The sequence below is a fragment of the Xiphophorus hellerii genome, chromosome 13, assembly GCF_003331165.1.
Source record: "Xiphophorus hellerii strain 12219 chromosome 13, Xiphophorus_hellerii-4.1, whole genome shotgun sequence".
Classification (NCBI taxonomy): domain Eukaryota; kingdom Metazoa; phylum Chordata; class Actinopteri; order Cyprinodontiformes; family Poeciliidae; genus Xiphophorus; species Xiphophorus hellerii.
The window spans coordinates 3,484,759-3,504,029 of record NC_045684.1 but is presented as its reverse complement, the minus strand read 5'-3'; the positions used below and the strand labels follow the sequence as shown (position 1 = coordinate 3,504,029).

Here is a 19,271-nt window from a genome sequence, read left to right as displayed (position 1 = left end):
CTATAGATGGATGTTATAAAACAGTGTTTTCCACATCCTGTTAACAGGGTCGTGCTGGTGCTGATGGTGCCAGGGGAATGCCAGGAGAGACTGGATCCAAGGTAAAGTATTCTTCATTAATTTGGGATAATTAACATCGTCAAATTTAACACAATTTGCCAGAACTCCCAAAACTAGCAGAACAGTCTCAGCTTTATGGATGAAATATTTTGAAATAAAATAAGTTTCCTAAAAATGTTTGTTTTTGTTTCAGGGTGATCGTGGTTTTGATGGCCTTCCTGGTTTGCCTGGTGATAAAGGGCACAGAGTAAGTTCAACATTAGTTAAACATTAGTAATAATATCAGTTTATTTGTAGCTTTCATTGCTTATAATTTTATAAACATCTGTAGAATGTCCAAAGTCTTCATGTGAAATATCCTCTGTTTAGGGTGACCCAGGTCCAATGGGACTGCAAGGATCTACTGGAGAGGATGGAGAGAGGGTGTGTAATAAAAATAAAAACATTAAATTTATTAGAAAGTATTTTTTACATATTGTTACTTGACATCTTTTAAATATCATCTACTCACTGACATGTTGTGTCTGTTTCTGTAGGGAGACGATGGAGACGTTGGACCTAGGGGTCTCCCAGGTGAACCCGTGAGTGTTTCCATGACAACCAGGGAGATTTAACATCTCTGTATTTTGAGATTTTGTGTTGTGCATGTAAATATATAAAAACTATTCAGTTTCTCACAAAAATATTCGTGGTGTTTTAGGTTGAACTGGAGGAGGATTTTACATGAAACTTGTTCTTGTAGCATGAAAGTCTTTATGCTACAAGAATAAAGACTTGTATTCTTGTACAAGTCTTTATTGTACAAGAATACAACTTGTACAATAAAGTGTACAATGTACACTTATTTTTTGTGAATCCATCACAACCAGTAAGTGATGGATTCTTATTGGTTGATGTTCGTCTTTCTGCAGGGACCTCGTGGTTTGCTTGGCCCTAAAGGTCCTCCAGGAATCTCTGGACCTCCTGTGAGTAAAATCAGTTTAAACTCACTAATCTGTCTTATTTTAACATCATTAAGTTATTAATGTCTGACCACAACAACCTCAGATCCTTTGGAACGAAATTACAAAATGAATCCTCGATGTTTATCAGTGTAATTTATAATAGTTATAGGAGAGTCACAACCACCAGTTAGAAACCCACTTAATTTTTTCTACATATGATTCTTACAGTTTGAGATTTTTTATTTTATAATTACCTTAATGCAACATAATAGTTATGCCAGCTATTTAGCTTTACTTGCTAATTACGTTCAGTTGGTGTCCATGATTAATTTCATTTGTATAATTTCTTTTTAGGGTGTAAGAGGAAATGATGGACCCCATGGTCCCAAAGGAAACTTGGTCAGTAACCGTTTAATTTTATTTTCTTGTAATCTGTGTATGCATCTTGTAATCTGGTAGTTGCACAAGAAAAAAACGACCTAAAATGAATTATCAATCTGTCTTCTTCATTATGTGTCTCTCAGTCATCGTTTATCGTCTCTTTCTGTCATTAAGGGCCCCCAAGGTGAACCAGGACCTCCTGGTCAGCAGGGAACTCCAGGAACTCAGGTGAGAAACCAGCAGCTGTTTCTGTGTGTCAAATAATTATGTGCTGAAGTTTTTATCCTCCAGCCTGAGATGCATTTAAAGCTCCATACATTTTAATTCCTTCATTCTCAAAATATGTGAGAACGACACATTGTTTCATGTTTATGAAAATATATTATTGTGAGTTATTTTTTTAATACTAAAACTTCTGAGTCCTGTTCGTCCCAGTATTAGGGTTACCTAAAAACACAAGAGTCAGTCAAAGCTAAAGGGCAAAAATTATGTTACATAAAGGATCCTTTACCTGGGCTGGTCTGAATACAGAAACACTTAAACTTTTTAACTTTCTGCAATGTAACAACCACAAACTTTAACATATTTTCATAAAATTTTTGTGACAGAGTAAGAAAATAGGAAATGGTTTTTCCATTCTTTTCCACATTAATGTTTGAAAAGTGTTGCATGCACAGGAATTTTAACCCTTCACTCCTTTGACTTAAAACTAAATTAGCAAAGACCAGCTGTGTGTAATTTAATGTCAATAAAAATGCAGATCTTCTGTGAAGGACTCAGATCTGTTAGAAAACATTATTGTTCAACCAGCATCATGAAGACCAGGAAGAACAGCAGGGAGTCCAGGAGGAACCTGTGGAAAAATTTAAATGTCCAGGATTATGTGATAAAGCAGCGATGAACTTTGATCTCTGTTCAATTTATTATCTGAAAATAGAGAGAATATGGCACAACTGTGAGCCTAGTAAGACATGATGGACGTTTAGCAATACTTGAAAATTGATGTTCACAGAAACTTAATCCAATCTGAATGTTTTTTAGAAACAGGAAAGAGTAAAAGTTTCTTAAGATGCAAAAAAATGTAATAGAGTTGTAGTTCTGAAATATCCACAAAGAATTGAAGATACATATCATAAGAACCTCTGAGTTGTTCAGTAGTTAAATATTGTGCAGCCTTCATGTGTTATTGTTGTTTTTATGTCACCAGTTATCAATCATGTTCCACAGTTTTGGAACAAACCTGATCAGGTTTTTGCCGCTTAGATGCTGAATTCTTCATGTTTGCATCTCAGTATTATAACTTCTACATTTGTTTTATCTATAAATATTATTGGAGTGTACATCTACAATATGTTTTATTATTTCAGCAAAATTAACTTTGTTTTTCTTTGCAGGGAATGCCAGGACCTCAGGGGGCGATCGGACCACCAGGAGAGAAAGTAAGTTTTTTACATCTATTTCAGAGGTTATGACACATTTCTAACCAGATTTGGTCATAATTTTAGTAGAGAAAATGGATGGATAGCATCATAAAACCTTCATTTTCCAGATGTAACTGCTTGGTTAAGGTACATTTCAAAAGAACCGAGAATAATCCTTTCATGTTTTATAATCTCTAGATTTTATTAAAATGTTATATTATTAATATATAAAATACTTTTGAAATGCAACTTTTCCTATTCACCTATTAGCTGCAGACAATTCAACCCTGAAAAGGATAATGTGTCTATATTAAAAAGATTGATGGTTTAATGGCTTTTACTTATAATTTTAGATTTTTACCATCTTAACTTTCTCTCTAGGGTCCCACTGGAAAACCTGGTTTGCCAGGAATGCCAGGAGCTGATGGCCCTCCTGTAAGTTCGTTTTGATTAATAATTTTATTTTTAGATTAAATAAATATAGCCAACACTAAGGCTGAGGCTCTATTTCATTTATTCTCAGGGTCACCCAGGAAAGGAGGGGCCTTCTGGCACTAAAGGAAATCAGGTTGGTACCTTCAGTTTCTCTGATTTATCAACCAGAGTTCTGAATATATTTTCATAAAACGCATTTTAAAGTTCATAGAGTTACAGAAAGAGTGTCTTTGAAAATAACAAATATGTTTGCCTTAATTTGTGTGATATTCTTCCAACTCATTGTCTTCAGGGTCCCAACGGTCCTCAGGGAGCTATTGGTTATCCTGGACCTCGTGGCATTAAGGTCAGTGCATTTTATTCACAATTTACCAAAACTTCTTTAAAATTTCATTGTTTTTACTGAACCTTTGCTAAGTTTTAATTGAATTCACTTTTGGAGATCTTTTGCATTGCAATGTAAAATAAACCGAGTCAATTCAAAGGATTTTATTAGTCAGTTGTAATTTTCTATCTCAGTCACTGATAAAATGATCCTCTGGTTGCAGGGAGCTCAAGGGATCCGGGGTCTAAAGGGTCACAAAGGGGAGAAGGTTTGTCCTTGATTAATGGTTTAATGCCACCAACAGTAGCAGATCACAGAAACATGACATATTAATCCATAGATGACTAACAATAATACAAAATAAAGACTTGTGCTTTATTGTCATGTGTTTTTATCCTCAGGGTGAAGATGGATTCCCAGGAATTAAGGGAGATTTTGGTGTCAAGGGAGAGAGGGTAAAATGAATTATACATCCTAGATGGTTGGATTAATCTTTAATAAATTAACTATTTAACGTCTTCATTGTACTGATCAGTTTTATGGTTTATTGTTGCTTTCTTTATATATACTAAAGGCGTTATTTTGTGTCCTGTTGGTAGGGTGAGATTGGAGTACCTGGACCTAGAGGAGAGGACGGTCCTGAGGGGCCGAAGGGTCGAGTTGGACCCCCTGGTGAGCTTGGAACAATTGGCCTTGCTGGGGAGAAGGTATGAATCTTTTATTCATCTTTAATTTTGTATCTATTTAAAGTGGCATTCATGTTTAAAGAGATGTTTCGAAACAATGTTGTTTTAAACCACAGCAGATGCAGAATGTTTATCTTGAGGACTAAGTGAACAACACTGTAGTCCATCAGGAAACTTTAAAACGTAACAGAAAAACACGGCAGACTCTGTAGTTTCACTGAAGTCTCCAGTTTGGGAACCTTAATGTTTCTCTGTCAGCTGCTGTGACAGTGAAGAAAAAAATGTGGCCCAAACCAAAGATTCACATTTTTCAGACTTTTACTTAATTCCTCACCTTAAACAACTTCAAATGTAACCAAGACTGCTACTGGACAAATTTCAGCCAAAATGCTGCACAGCAGCAGACATGCAGGATTAGGGATTTCACAAAAGCTGCACTTTAATGGTGCATTCAGGGTCAGCTGGTACATCATGGTTTCTGTATCAAAACTGCTCCAGTGACTTAAACCATTTTTATTCTTAAATATCAGGTTCTATTTTTTTTTTTTTTTGTAAGAAGGATTTGATCCCTCTAAGAATTATCAGTTGATCATTGAGAAGGCCATTTTTTAAATAAAATGTAAATAAAAGGTTTTTTTCCCAGAAATTGATACTCCTTTTACATTTTTTATTATTTTTTGAGGGATTTAAGTCTCAGGATTCCCACTGACAAGTATTGATTTCCCAAAAGCTGCAGTCCTGCTCAGACACAAACTGGGTTGAATAAAAATAATCTTAAGTCTAAATCTGCCAGGTCAGAATAATTTTGGACTAAACTCTATGTTTGCTTTTTTATGGGCAATTAAATAAAGACACATAATAATGTTTTTCTACCCTCCTGTGTTTGTGTCACTTTAGTCAAGACAATTTGTTTCTTTTATTGTATTTAAATGAGAAAAACATGATGTGGATGTGTTACCCATTACTTCTCATAGAGTATAATTCTGTCTAATATTCTTGTAATTTTGGCCAGGTCTCTTTAAAAGGAGATTTTTAATCTCAGTGAGACATACCTGTAACTTAAGGTTACATATTAACAATATTAACTTTACAACCAGAGCCTTTGTTAAATCATTTTAACAGATGTAACAGAAATTAACAATAATAGAAATAACTATGGAAAATTGATGGATTTATGTAGCAGTTATGAAATTACTGCAAGTATTTTTTCCACTTTAGGGTAAACTTGGTGTACCTGGACTTCCTGGATATCCTGGAAGACAAGGAATCAAGGTAAAAAAAAAATACAGCTTGAGAATAATTTTTTTTTTTTTCATATCACTGCCAATATTTATACATTTTTTTACTTTTATTAGGGATCTCTTGGATTCCCTGGATTCCCAGGATCTAATGGAGAGAAGGGAACAAGGGTAAGTTTTTAGTCCTGTGAAAAATTTAACTTTAATGTCAGACAATATCAGATGTTATTTGCAGCTACATTAATATTGTAATATTGTGATTCTATGCGTAGTTAAACTGAACAAATCCCTTTTTTGCTCTGCAAATTGTGTTTCATGCACTTTAAGTATCTAATTCAGGTTTTTTGTTTGTTAAATCAGGGAGTTACTGGAAAACTAGGACCAAGAGGACAAAGAGGACCAACGGTAATTTTAATTAATTTAGTTGTCCAGTTTATAAAAGCTGTCATTTTGTCAGCAAAGGGTGCAAAACTTTAACTGCACTGAACCCAAAAAAATAACTGTAATTGCTTTACCTTCGCTCTCCTGAAGCATCACTTATAGATGGTGCCGCAGTTCAACGTTTAACCTCCAGGGGTCAGCAAAGAAAATATGTTTCTGTAGGGAGTCTATTATTATTTATGTAGCAATATTAATGTCATGTATGACTAGGATTTATTTATACGAGAATATTTGGTATATCATTTATCATTATATCATTTTTTTATATTTAAATTATAGTTTTTTGTTTATTTGTTTTTTAACTGAAACTTGTTTAACATTCAGGGCCCAAGAGGCCAGAGAGGGCCGAGAGGATCAACTGGGAAACCAGGAGCAAAGGTTTGTGATGATTTCATCTAAACTGTTCAGATGAACTTTATTTAAATGTTCTGTTTATTAATATTATTATTATTTTTTTTTTTTTTTTTAAACGTAGCCCAAACCATAGCATCTGATTAATGTTATTTATCTAGAGTTCTGCTCTAAACTCTTCTGACACAACATTAGACTGAAGCTAATGGTAAAAAATAAAAATACTTTGTTTAATATTTGTTAGTGTTTGTTTAATTATCTGTGTTTTAATTAGGGAACATCTGGAAGCGACGGCCCTCCTGGTCCTCCTGGAGAAAGGGTGAGTGCTAATTAATATTTCCATTCACTACAGAAAACCCTCCTCTGATTATTATCTAACAAACATAAACATTTATACGACATTCAGCCACTTTCATCTTCTTAACAATGATCATATTCTGTGTCCCCACCAGGGTTTGCCTGGACCTCAGGGAGCCAACGGCTTCCCGGGGCCCAAAGGACCTCCTGTAAGAAAATGTTTTAATGAAATGGTTTAGTAGCTTTTAGTGAAATTAATTATTTCATTACTTATTATTAATAATAATATTACAGGGACCACCAGGAAAGGATGGACTGCCTGGGCATCCTGGACAGAGAGGAGAAGTTGTAAGTTTTATATATTAGTTTTATATATTTGTCATAAAACATTTCCAGATGTGTGAAGTGACATTTGAGGATCTTCTGACTGTTAGAAACTCTTTATATTTGTACACAAACAGAGCAAAACACACTAAAGTTCTCAGTTTATTTGCAGTTGTTATATTTTTGCAATGATTTTATTCTTTATAAACAATTTGAATTAAATAGCTTTTGAGGAAAATGTTGGATTAAAACAATAGTGTTGAATTTGCTTCAATTAATCTTAATTGTGTGTCTTAACAAACATTGTATAGAGATCCTATTTTATTGGAATCTAAATTAGCAGCACAGAACCGGATTATCTGTTCATTCAGTTTCTGTTCTGCAGGGTTTCCAGGGTAAAATGGGCCCCCCAGGGCCACCTGGAGTTGTTGGACCTCAGGTGAGCTGAGGTTTCATCTTGTTTAACTTTTATCAGTTTTTTGTTGTAATGTTATTTTTCTTTAATAATTTTCTCCTTCTGTTCTTTCCACCTCCATCCTTTTAGGGCCCGTCAGGAGAAACTGGCCCCATGGGTGAGCGTGGCCATCCTGGCCCCCCTGGTCCACCTGGAGAGCAGGGACTTCCTGGTCAGTCAGGAAAGGAGGGCACTAAGGGTGACCCCGGGCCTCCAGGAGGTCCTGGAAAAGACGGACCTGCGGGTCTGAGAGGTTTCCCCGGAGAGAGAGGACTTCCTGGAACCCCTGTAAGTATAATCAGTGTTGGGTAAGTTACTTTAAAAATGTAATCCGTTACAGTTACAAGTTACCTTGTTTAAAATGTAATTGTAGTGTAACTTTTTCGATTACTTTTAAAAAGTAATGTAACTAATTACTTTTGATTACTTTTGATTACTTTGAGGTTTTAATGAGTATTGACCCATGTTCAACATTTAATTTTTGAGAACTGAGTGGGAACCTTAAAAGAGCACTAAGCTGAGAGGGAATTGCTGACAGGCAATCACAGGAGGTCCACAAGAAGAGATGCCAGCACCAGGCATGTAAGATTTTCTCAGACTCCTCTCATCGGGCCATACTCTTTTCTGCTCCTCCCCCAGGCTCTACCATTTACGCAGTTTGCAGACTAACACAAGCAGGTTCAGAAACCACTTCTGTCCTACAGCGGTCACCTTATTGAACTCTTCCCAAAGACCAGTCTTTCCTTCCCCTCTATCCATACCTTACTGTACCATCCCAACATTTGTACAGTGTTCCTCTTCAATTCGCACTTGTATAGCCCTATCTACAGTGGCTCTGCACATACATGCATTTCCCTAGGGGTATTTTATTTATTCTGCTGCACATATCTATCAACCATCTTTCCTTACCCTAGCTGTGAATAACTGCATTTTATCTCTAAATACTGCATGCTGTACAATCTGCCCACGTTGCACTTGATTAGATGCCAAACTGCATTTCATTACTTCATACATGTGCAATGACAATGAAGTGCTCTAGTTTAGTAATAAATAAGCAAAGTAAGACTTTTACATCACATTTTATTTTTCGTGATTTTTTCTTTGCACACCCTTGCTTGTAAAATTAAACACGGCACAATACAGTGCATCAAGAATTAAGATGGACGATGGGTCCCGAGTATCAGATGGACTAAACGTGCCTTTCAGAAGAACGCCTGGATGCTTCCTCTGAAAAGAGAGAAAAAAAGATAGAAGAAAAATATACTATGATTAATAATTATATGTTCAAAGTAGCATTAATTGGGGCCTGCCCATAGCAATACATAAGGAGAGTAGTGACTGACTTGCGAAGCAAGTGATAAAATTCCACAAGCTAATGACTACTATTTAGCTAAGCTTAGCATTGATGCTAATTTTTAGCATCAGAACGCTGGGTCCAAACCGACGGGCACACTTTGGCAGGCCCCGGTTAAATTTCTTCAGGAATTTTCTAGTTTACTTTATGTTCATCATGAAAACCATAACACTGGCACATACAATGTCTCATGGGAAAGAATAGATTCCAACGTTTGTCATGCATCAACACCAAACAGTCAAATATTCGTAAAACAATACGCTTCGTCTATCAGTGAGTTGCACTTACCTCTAAATGTTTCCTCAGGTTTGACATAGATTGCTTCGACGTGGACAAGTTCTTGATAGCCGGCAAACACTTCTTGCACTGCACGGTTAAATTTGAGCCATTTTCACATATGTAAATGAAATGCTCCTTATATTTCCAGTGCTGGAAGGTTGTCATTTTTGATGCGCTGCTTGAACTGAAATGGAACCGTCCGCTGCTCGCTGTTCCTCCAGGAGGCTCCGCCAGCACAGGATGGACCATCAGTGGCATTGCGGCTGGCAAACATGATAGAGACAAGGAGCCGTAGCGGGAAACGGCGATATAGGGCGCAAAGCAATAAAAATATCATTATATATTTCGCAAAGGTTTTTGTTCATATTTTTTTTAAAATGTAACTAAATTTGTAATTCTTAATATTTTCGGAAGTAACTGTAACTGAATTACATATTTTCTCATTGTAACTGTAACGAATTACAGTTACTCTTTTTTTGTAATTAAATTACGTAACGTCGTTACATGTAATCCGTTACTACCCAACACTGAGTATAATCAATACAAATACAGAAAACTGGTGTTGCTAAATCTTCAAAAGATCACAAGTATCTAACTAGATATGTATGAAATGCACCAAAAGTAAAACAAGAACTGGGGCACAGTCTCCATATCCAGAAACATACAGACAACAAAACAAACTCACCTGCTGCCTGTTTCCCAAATGAGTTTGTGGTCTCAGTCGCCGTTTTGTGTCTTTTAGTTCAGCCTGAGCTGCTGCTGAATCTTAATTCTCATTTTAAATTGAATTAGACATGATGGATATGCAACATATCCCAATGTGAACATATACAGCATGTTATTGTTTCTCATTTTTACAAAAAGTATCTACAAAAGTATTTATTCTGTTTAAAGCTGCACAGTATCAACTCACAGTCCATATCTAAATGTCAATGACTGTAATTTTTCAATCTCAATGAACTAAATAGATGCTATTTTTGGGAGAATTTTCCATTTTAACTCTCATGATTCATGCATTAAAATCTGCATTTGGCCAGTTGGATGGACTTTAACTACGCCAGACGACCGCAACACATTAGTGCCTTAGATTGTTGTGATGCTAAAGCTCACATGAAATGGAGGGATGAAAAAGAAAGAAAAGAGTTTGTAGAAAATATTGTAATCTTAACCAGTATCATCATCACAATTTTCAAGAATAATGTTTTTTTAAATTGTGTAGCTTAAATTGTGTAGTAGTATAAACTAATCAGTTTATAAATGAAATGCTGCTTTTTGCCCTGCTTGTAGTCAAAACTCCATCATGTACCTGAGGAGATGCATTGATGGTTTTAAAAGGTTGCAATGCAGAAAAATCTGTTTTAATAGCTAATTTATATTAAGTTGTATGAAGTTAAGTGTTGAGGTTTTGCTGTTTTCAAACAGGGTTCAGTTGGTGAGAAAATGCAAAGTTGCATCTGAGCCAAAGTTGGTTTTGAGAGAATCTGATCTTATTAAAATAATCTGATTAGCAGAAATCAGATTTCCTTTTTACAGAAAGTGAGTATTTAAAACCTGATTTCTTCCTCCTGATGTTACTTCCAGGGTGGTGGAGGACTGAAAGGAGGAGAAGGACCTGCTGGACCTCCTGGACCTGCTGTACGTTTTTTAACCATCTCAGATATTTATATTCATATTTTTAATAATATGAACTCTTTTTTCATATTTAAGTTTTTCAGCTGTGGATGTAGATCAAGTCTAATTTTAGCATAAATCTTTTTCAGTGTTTGAATTTTGCAGTGCATCTAAACGTTGCAGCCTCATTAAAAAACTTCTACTGTGATTTAATCTGTTTTCTTGTACTTTTCTAGGGTTCTCCTGGTGAGAGGGGCCCAGCTGGAACTGCCGGGCCTGTGGGGCCTCCGGGCCGACCCGGTCCTCAGGGGCCTCCTGGACCAGCTGGAGAGAAAGGAGTCCCAGTGAGTCATCTAGACGTTTTTCGTATCTGGAGCTGACAGTGGGAATAATAGCTAATCTTATTCCTAAAACATTGTGCAGCTGTAGGAAAACTGACCCAAACTTATTGTTTTTCATCTTAACTTCTGTTAAGGGAGAAAAAGGACCTATTGGCCCAGCGGGTCGAGACGGAGTTCAAGGACCGGTGGGTCTGCCAGGTCCTGCTGGATCACCTGGAGTACCTGGAGAGGATGGTGATAAGGTCCGAAACTCACAATTCATTTTATTAAAGATTGGCATTCCTAAACATGCTTACTAAGTTCTGGGATTGGTTTATACCTGATGATTAAATTTATGTCAGGCTTTATGCAGAGTGACAATATTTAACAAATTCTTTAGCAACATGCTAATCTGGATAATAAGATAAACCTACATGCTCTAAAGAAATGAGTTGAAACAGAATTATAAATGCAACTCTTGAAACAGAAAATAAGCCAAATTACAAAGGTGTGAGTCAAATATTGGGCATTTTATAATTAAATTATAAAATTTAATTGATTTTATAATGAAATAAAATAATGTGCTTTTGTTTCAGGGTGAGGTTGGAGAACATGGTCAGAAAGGCGCCAAGGGAGGAAAAGGAGAACATGTGAGTAACTTCAATAAAACCTTAATGTTAGTGGTAATGATCAGAGTGACATGTTTCAAAGGAATCTTGTCTCTTTGTTTCATTTCTCTATGTTGTTGTTTGTTAGGGTCCTCCTGGTCCACCGGGCTCAATGGGTCCAGTCGGTCAGCCTGGTCCTGCTGTGAGTTCAAAGTTTGATTTATTTATTCCAGATTTTTTAAACATGATGTTTCTGGATTAGACTGCTGGTTGAGTTCATCAACATATTCTTATCTCCACGTCTTTTCTTGTGCTGCAGGGTGCAGATGGGGAACTGGGACCCAGGGGCCAGCAGGGGCCGTTTGGCGCTAAAGGTGATGATGGGACTCGAGGATTCCCAGGGGCTCCGGGACCCATCGGCCTGCAGGTAGAAACAAAGCCAAGAGGATGATTTTCTTGGTTCTTTATTCCAGAATTCATCATATTTTTAGACGTGATCTGATCTACAGTTTTGTGTTTGTGAAGTTTTTCCGTTGAGCTTCGTAGCTGAAGAGTTTTTATTTAACATTATGTTCTGTTCTGCAGGGTCTTCCTGGACCGCCTGGTGAGAAGGGAGAAACAGGCGATGTTGGACCTATGGTGAGTTTCACAGAACACTAATTACTGTAGAAACATGTGATGTGACTTTTTCTTTAAAATAAAATCACAATCAAAATAAAAACAGAAGCCTCTTCCTGTTTCCAGGGGCCACCAGGACCTCCTGGACCTCGCGGCCCTGCTGGTCCCAACGGAGCCGACGTGAGTCTTCAGAGCGTTTCTTTCATTAACATTGCTAAAAAATGTACAACTTGTTGGAAAGTTTAAAACTAAACTAAAACAAAGAAAAGAACAAACACAACAAGAGTATCAACCAGTTCAGGCTGCTGGACATTTCTAAAAAAAAATTAAGTTACTTTTCATAAAGTAAATGATCATGTAATGATTTACTGAGTAAAACAAAAATTATCTTTTAGTTTTTTCTGTTATTAGGATGTAAATGTAACATCATAAGATTACCTCTCTTTAATTAAATTAATTTTTTGTTTGTGTTTCAGGGTCCTCAAGGTCCTCCTGGTGGTTTGGGCAATCCTGGACCTCTTGGAGAGAAGGTGCAGTGTTTTTGGAAAAAATTATGATTTTAATAAAGTAACAGGTTTAAAATGTTCCATATTTTCTCCACAGGGAGAACCTGGTGAAGCTGGACCGCCTGGTGTTGGAGGAGAGCCTGGAAAGAAGGTGAGAACCTGCATCCAACTAGATCTTTAAAAAGTTTACGTGTTTAAAAACAGGTGCAAACTTGATAGCAAGTGCAGCGCTGATATACAAAGCAGGTGCAGCCAGGATTGCATCAGCAAAATGAGCAGGACATACAGTATGTTGATCATTTGACATTTGAAAAAACTGGGAGGAGGATTTGGAAATGTGTTGAGTGCAATGTGATTTATTAAACCCGAATCCGATTGAGTGATATTTCTGTGTCTTTGTGTAGCATAAACACAAAGTGACTCAAACGTGTCTGCAGTCACTGTGGGGAGCAGGAGGCAAAGATACAACAACAGAAGACAATGATTGTCAAAATATTTGGAACATAAAATATATGACTAACATCCTCCAACAGTGACAACTTTGAGCTGCAGGATATATAATAATTCCAGTGCAGATTATCATTTATGGCAGCATAACTCCGTTTGGTCTGGATGTCCTGCAGCAGCAGCGTCTCTGTTTAGCCCAGAAAAGGTGATGCAGATTTTCTGCAAGCTTCGCAAATTGCTCAGGCAAAAATATCTGGTCAGACAGATTAATGCAGCTGGAATGCTGCATTAAAACAAAACAAAAAACACCGACTAAACTTAAAATTGCAGCATGTTTTTCAACAAAAACAGAAAATCAAAAGCCACCAGAGATCAGAAAACCAGAGCCAGAGAAACACGGAGGGTAAAACAAGCTAGCAGAGCTAAATACAGCAGTTTAGAGCTTTATTTTTATTGATGTTTAAATGTTATTATGCTTCTAACTTCATGTTTTGTGACCATGCTCTTCTCTGACAATCTCCATGACAACCAGTAGTTCTCACAAATCTTTATTTAAATGAGGTGGTTCAGACCAGTGATCTGTTCCACGTTCAATCTTTGTTGATCTCCTGCAACCTGCCCACTAATTTCACATGATTTTTTTTTTCTTGCACAAGGAATTTATTATTCCTTATTTAAATCTTTTAAAAGGGCAGTGTTATGTATAATAGTTTTTTAAGCTTATTATCTCATCAAAAACACACCTGGAGTGTTGCCTTGATTCTGTCATGCATATTTGAGAAATCCTTTAATCTCCATGGCAACCATTCAGCTCTGCAAAACGCCTGGGTGGACCTAGCCCCGCCTTCAAGGCCGCAGCTCCTCCTTGGAGCTCCAGAATCCAAGCTTCAGAGTTTCCACGTTACAGATCAGCCCTCCTCCACAACTCAGCTCCTTCAGACTAGCCAGCAGCAATTAGCAAATCCCTGTTGGGTTACATTATAGGAGCTACTCCTCAGTGCAACACTGATAAAAAGGTTGTTGGGGTTAATAGAGGAGCCATGTTGTTATGACTTCCTGAAGGCAGAGTTTCAGAAAGAGAAGGAGTTTTTAAAGAGACAGAAGCAAAATTTAAAATGTTAAATTATAACATCAAATTTAGCATTTTTATAAGAACTAAAGGTAACATATTTACTTGTTTGTGCCTGGAAAATACATAATTCTGCCCCTTTAAGATCAGACCCTCTGTGTGGTAGTCAGCAGTCACTGTGGTCTCTGATTGGTCAGTCTTGTCTGCATGTTAATGAAGAGTGGTGTTGTCGTTGACAGGGGCCTCGTGGAGAGCGTGGAGAGAAGGGAGAGGCTGGACAACCTGGAACTGCTGGAACTGCAGGAGGAAGAGGACGACCCGGAGACGACGGACCCAAAGGAAACCCAGTAGGACACACACAATGAGACACACACACACACACCCAGGTGAATGAATTAAAACATTCTAATCTTAAACCTTCGTTTGTTTTTCCAACCAATTTCAGGGTCCTGTTGGTTTCCCTGGAGACCCCGGCCCCTCTGGTGAGGTCGGACCCAGAGTGAGTGTCTTTTAGGATTCTTAATGCATCTTTTCTTTTTATTTCAGATCTTCTTTTATAGCAGTTAATTTATTTTAGCACCGCTGCTCTATACTGGCTTAAATGTTTTGCTAAAATAGCATAAAATCTATTTCTGACTTTGTTTTCAGGGTCAAGATGGGGCCAAAGGTGAGAGAGGAGAGGACGGTGAACAGGGAGAGTCGGTCAGTAAAAATACGAAGCAGTTCAGATTTTAGGAGGAAACATTTTAATCTTTTCGTCTCTTGAATGTTATCGCTTTGTTTCCCTATGTCACAGGGCTCCCCGGGACCTCCTGGAGAGAATGGACCTCCTGGTCCCCCAGGGAAGAGGGTAAGAACATCTTCAACGTTTTACGGTTCACTGCTGATCTGTAAGGGCTGCAGAGAAGCAACTAAATTTATCTCTACTCTGCATTTGATGAACAGTTTATAAAAGGATCTCTTAACGTTAAAACATGAAACATTTTGTTTTATTTCTTCGTGTTTCACCTGTCAGGGTCCTGCTGGAACAAGAGGAGCAGAAGGACGACAAGGAGAGAAAGGAACCAAAGTGAGTTGATTTTCCAGATTCTAATCATGACGTCTCAGTTTAAATGATCACTGTTTGACTTTACGGCCTTTTCCAATTCTAGATAATCCATAAATATTTGGTTCTACTAGAGAAAAATAAACAGGAGGCACTTTGGACAATTCAGACTTTGATTATGTCTCATCATCACACCAGAGAGATAATGAACTTTATCATTAAATTATATTTTACTTGTAATCAAACAAATTTGGAGAAACAAAGGGTATAAAAGGCTTTGTGCCAGACAGTCAATGATGATGATAATCACATGTTTTTATAAAAGTCTTTGTTAACTGACTCTATTACAGTAGGCATAAATATCATTAAACATCATGTGAAAAAAGCTTAAAGATGGAAACATTCTTAAAATATTCTTCTAAATCAAGAATCTCCAAGAAAAATTATTCACATTGTAATAACATTAACTGCTATATTTTCACACTTTTATATTTTTATCTTAATTTAACTATATGTTTACCTTCCTCTGATGTCAGTCATGCAATAATCTACACTCTGGGTCACACTTTTAAGGAAACCACTATGTGGAACCTCCTATCTATGAGTTCTGGAGTAACTCAGCAAAATGTTGATATTATTAATTGTGTAATTAATAATTGTGATTGTTCACAGGGAGACTCCGGCGCCGTTGGACCTCCTGGAAAAACTGGACCTGTTGGTCCTCAGGGTCAACCAGGAAAACCAGGAACAGAAGGTCTGAGAGGTCTGCCGGGATCAGTGGTCAGTTGGATTTTATTTTCAGTTTTTTTTATATCTGGAAATGCAGCAACGATGCAACATTTTAAAGACGTATTTGGGTCATCGCTGAATGTGTTTGTGTTTCAGGGAGAGCAAGGAGCTCCAGGAGCCGCCGGACAGAAAGGACCGCCTGGACCGATGGTAGGACAGCAGCTGCGTTTCTGTTACTACTGTGTGCAAAACTTTGTTAATAACCTGCTAATGGAAAAAAACACAATCTTACATTTGTGGTGTTTCCATTAAATAAGAAACACAACTTCCTGTTGACTCCTTCATTTTTCCACCAGTAGTAACATCCAGTTGTTGATCACATGACTTGTGTGATACGAAATGTTTTCATTGCAGTTTTGCAAAAAACACAAATTTCAATAGTTCCGAAAACCACTGTAGTCTATCACAAAAACCTTTTATAATTTTTTTTAAACTGGTTTGTTTCCAATAAGCAAATTTTTTTTGTAATTCCAATTTGCTCAATGGAAACGGCGCTTGTAAAACCCTTCCATGTTTTGCTTTCTTTATCAGTAAGGCTCTCTGGTGTTTCCTCCAATCTTCCATTTTTTCTTCATTTTGTCATCTGGTCTTTCTTTCCATTGTTTCCTCCTGCAGGGACCTCCGGGTCTGCCTGGGCTGCGTGGAGAACCCGGAGCGAAGGGAGAGAAGGGCCACCAGGGTCTCATTGGTCTGATTGGACCTCCAGGCGAGCAGGGAGAGAAGGGAGACCGAGGTCTGACTGGGCCGCAGGGATCCACTGGACCCAAAGGAGAGCCGGTAGGTTTAATATCTACACATAATGAAAATAAATAAAAAACTTTTAATAATTTTAGCCACATCCTGTTTAATGGCAGGGCATGGCTGGAGGCTCCGGACCGCTCGGCCCAGCTGGTCCTCCTGGTCTTCCTGTGAGTTTTAACTCTCCGACATCCTCATTTAGTCTGTGTGTCACTTTTAATAAAAATTAAGATTTCTGCCATTTTCAGGGACCCCAAGGTGTCAAAGGAGCAAAGGGTGCAACAGTAAGTTAAAAATATTTTTAAAATAATTAAAATAAATAAATGTGAATACATAGCGAATAATTCTGATTCTGACAACCTTCAGGGAGGATCTGGTCCAAAAGGAGAGAAGGGCGTACAGGGACCTCCTGGACCTCCGGTGAGTTTTACTTCCTGTTTGGTTTAATAAACTTCAAAAACATTATAATATAAAAATCAACTGTTTCCTGGTCAGTTTGTGGATTAAAGTGTAAATCTTAATCCAGGGTCCACCAGGCGACGTCATTCAGCCGATGCCCATCCAGAGGAGCCCCAAGTCCAAACGCTCCATTGATGCCAGTCAGCTGCTGCCGGAGTTCGACCCGGACCTGCCGGCATCGGACACGGCCGGCGCAGAGTTCCTGACGGGCAGCAAGGGCATGGAGGAGATCTTCGGCTCTCTGAATTCACTGCGGCAGGAGATCGACACGATGCGCTTCCCTCTGGGCACGCAGGACAGCCCGGCCCGAACCTGCCAGGACCTTCACCTCAGCCAGCCAGAACTCAAGGATGGTACAGAACAAAGTCCAAATATTTACCTAACGCCTCATTTCCCAGCAGATCTGAGTCATGTTTCATGCTGATGATGCTCAGAATTTTAAATTACTAATTTATAAAGTCGATTTAATCTGTAAACTTTAACACTTAATAGGATATTATTGATTAAAAGAAAGAATAAACATATTTATCTCTAATTTTCTGTTCCTTCTGCAGGAGAATACTGGATTGATCCCAACCAGGGCTGCTCCAGAGATTCCTTCAAGATCTTCTGTAATTTCACCAGTGGAGAAACGTGTCTGCACCCCAGAAAAGGCATCGACACGGTCAGTCTAGAAACATTACAGAACTTTTATTTTGAATCTCAAATATTACAGGTGCAATGTCAGTAATCAGATTATATTTCCAGTCGGAATAAAATTAGAAAATCTCCACCGTAACTGATTTAAACTTTCTTTAGGCAATGTGATTAACCTGCATCATGTTATATCAGCACTTTGAACTTTTTAACATTGATAGCAATACTATGTTTTTATTTTTAAGTTACTGGGTGTCGAACTCTTGTTTTCTCTTACCAGGTTGCCATGAAAACCTCAAACTAGATTTATTAAATTAATGCTCCGCCTTTTGTTTCTGCCTGCAGGTAAAGATGAACACCTGGACCGGAGAGACTCCAGGCTCTTGGTACAGTCAGTTTGCCTCTGGCAGTAAGGTTAGTAAACCATAAAGTTTTTAACTTTTTATTTCTGTTCTCCACGTGACTCCACTGAGTTTCATCATTTCTTTACTCTCTCTCTCCTCGTCCGCTCAGTTCTCCTATGTGGACTCCAACGACGCGCCCGTAGCTGTGGTCCAGCTGGGCTTCTTGCGTCTCCTGAGCGTCCAGGCCCGTCAGAACCTAACATACCACTGCCACCGCTCAGTGGCCTGGGCCGACCGAAGTGCCAAGAACAACCACAAGAGGGCGCTGCACTTCAGAGGCGCCAACGACGAGGAGCTGAGCTACGAGACCAACCCTTACATCAAAGCGTTGATCGACGGCTGTTCTGTGAGTCCAGCGCTGATTCTGGTCCTAATGTGGAGAAAATGATTAAACAGTTTGTTTTTTATAAAATTACATAAATATTCAGCAACCTAACTAACCTCCATCTGAAGAGTGTTCAGACAAGAGCTGAAACGATTAATCGGATTAATTATAAGTCGGTTATTAAAATAATTGTCAACTAATTCAGTAACTGATTAATCATTAACTGGAATATACAGAATATTATCTCTAAAACATAAAATCTGACTAAAAAACAGCAATTAAGCCAAAACTGTTCAGAAAATATACATTTACATTTAAAACGTAAAAAAAAATCGTTTCTACCCAAAACTCTTTTTCCACGCTTTGCATCCAATTATTAATCAGTTGATCCAAAATTAATCATCCAATCAGATTGATGTTAAATAAAGCAGAAAGCTGTTTTAGCTGCAGATTCATCCTTTGCTACAAATGATCAAATGTTCACTAAAATAATTCTTTTATTGCATTTTAGGCAAGAAAATGTACTTTTCTAAAAAAAATTACTTTGTTTATTCACATTTTTAAAGTATTTTTAATATTGGATAAAATAAGATGAAGTGCTTAAATGCAAAACTTGCACATTGTGGCAATGTTTTATGCTATTTACTAAAATAATTGTTAGTTGCAGACAACATTTTCCTTTATTCTCCTCTGTGTGGATCAGCCC

The 19,271-nt window shown here is 37.6% G+C and overlaps 1 protein-coding gene across 5 annotated transcripts in view; it reads left to right on the top strand.

The window, feature by feature from the left end:
• The window catches only part of col11a2 (collagen, type XI, alpha 2), a 46,763-nt gene that overhangs the window by 25,131 nt on the left and 2,361 nt on the right, over positions 1–19,271 (top strand). For all 5 annotated transcript variants that reach the window (XM_032579850.1, XM_032579849.1, XM_032579848.1 and 2 more), the window contains 48 exons: positions 48–101; positions 254–307; positions 430–483; positions 597–641; positions 972–1,025; positions 1,359–1,403; positions 1,560–1,613; positions 2,780–2,824; positions 3,188–3,241; positions 3,330–3,374; positions 3,534–3,587; positions 3,790–3,834; positions 3,968–4,021; positions 4,166–4,273; positions 5,471–5,524; positions 5,608–5,661; positions 5,851–5,895; positions 6,256–6,309; positions 6,557–6,601; positions 6,735–6,788; positions 6,874–6,927; positions 7,289–7,342; positions 7,448–7,645; positions 10,572–10,625; positions 10,838–10,945; positions 11,077–11,184; positions 11,518–11,571; positions 11,678–11,731; positions 11,849–11,956; positions 12,115–12,168; positions 12,274–12,327; positions 12,624–12,677; positions 12,751–12,804; positions 14,409–14,516; positions 14,615–14,668; positions 14,818–14,871; positions 14,966–15,019; positions 15,185–15,238; positions 15,887–15,994; positions 16,100–16,153; positions 16,619–16,780; positions 16,858–16,911; positions 16,990–17,025; positions 17,108–17,161; positions 17,268–17,553; positions 17,755–17,864; positions 18,182–18,250; positions 18,350–18,586. In XM_032579850.1, coding sequence (XP_032435741.1) covers positions 48–101; positions 254–307; positions 430–483; positions 597–641; positions 972–1,025; positions 1,359–1,403; positions 1,560–1,613; positions 2,780–2,824; positions 3,188–3,241; positions 3,330–3,374; positions 3,534–3,587; positions 3,790–3,834; positions 3,968–4,021; positions 4,166–4,273; positions 5,471–5,524; positions 5,608–5,661; positions 5,851–5,895; positions 6,256–6,309; positions 6,557–6,601; positions 6,735–6,788; positions 6,874–6,927; positions 7,289–7,342; positions 7,448–7,645; positions 10,572–10,625; positions 10,838–10,945; positions 11,077–11,184; positions 11,518–11,571; positions 11,678–11,731; positions 11,849–11,956; positions 12,115–12,168; positions 12,274–12,327; positions 12,624–12,677; positions 12,751–12,804; positions 14,409–14,516; positions 14,615–14,668; positions 14,818–14,871; positions 14,966–15,019; positions 15,185–15,238; positions 15,887–15,994; positions 16,100–16,153; positions 16,619–16,780; positions 16,858–16,911; positions 16,990–17,025; positions 17,108–17,161; positions 17,268–17,553; positions 17,755–17,864; positions 18,182–18,250; positions 18,350–18,586 — 3,573 coding nt within the window. The remainder of the gene's footprint in view (positions 1–47; positions 102–253; positions 308–429; positions 484–596; positions 642–971; positions 1,026–1,358; positions 1,404–1,559; positions 1,614–2,779; positions 2,825–3,187; positions 3,242–3,329; positions 3,375–3,533; positions 3,588–3,789; positions 3,835–3,967; positions 4,022–4,165; positions 4,274–5,470; positions 5,525–5,607; positions 5,662–5,850; positions 5,896–6,255; positions 6,310–6,556; positions 6,602–6,734; positions 6,789–6,873; positions 6,928–7,288; positions 7,343–7,447; positions 7,646–10,571; positions 10,626–10,837; positions 10,946–11,076; positions 11,185–11,517; positions 11,572–11,677; positions 11,732–11,848; positions 11,957–12,114; positions 12,169–12,273; positions 12,328–12,623; positions 12,678–12,750; positions 12,805–14,408; positions 14,517–14,614; positions 14,669–14,817; positions 14,872–14,965; positions 15,020–15,184; positions 15,239–15,886; positions 15,995–16,099; positions 16,154–16,618; positions 16,781–16,857; positions 16,912–16,989; positions 17,026–17,107; positions 17,162–17,267; positions 17,554–17,754; positions 17,865–18,181; positions 18,251–18,349; positions 18,587–19,271) is intronic.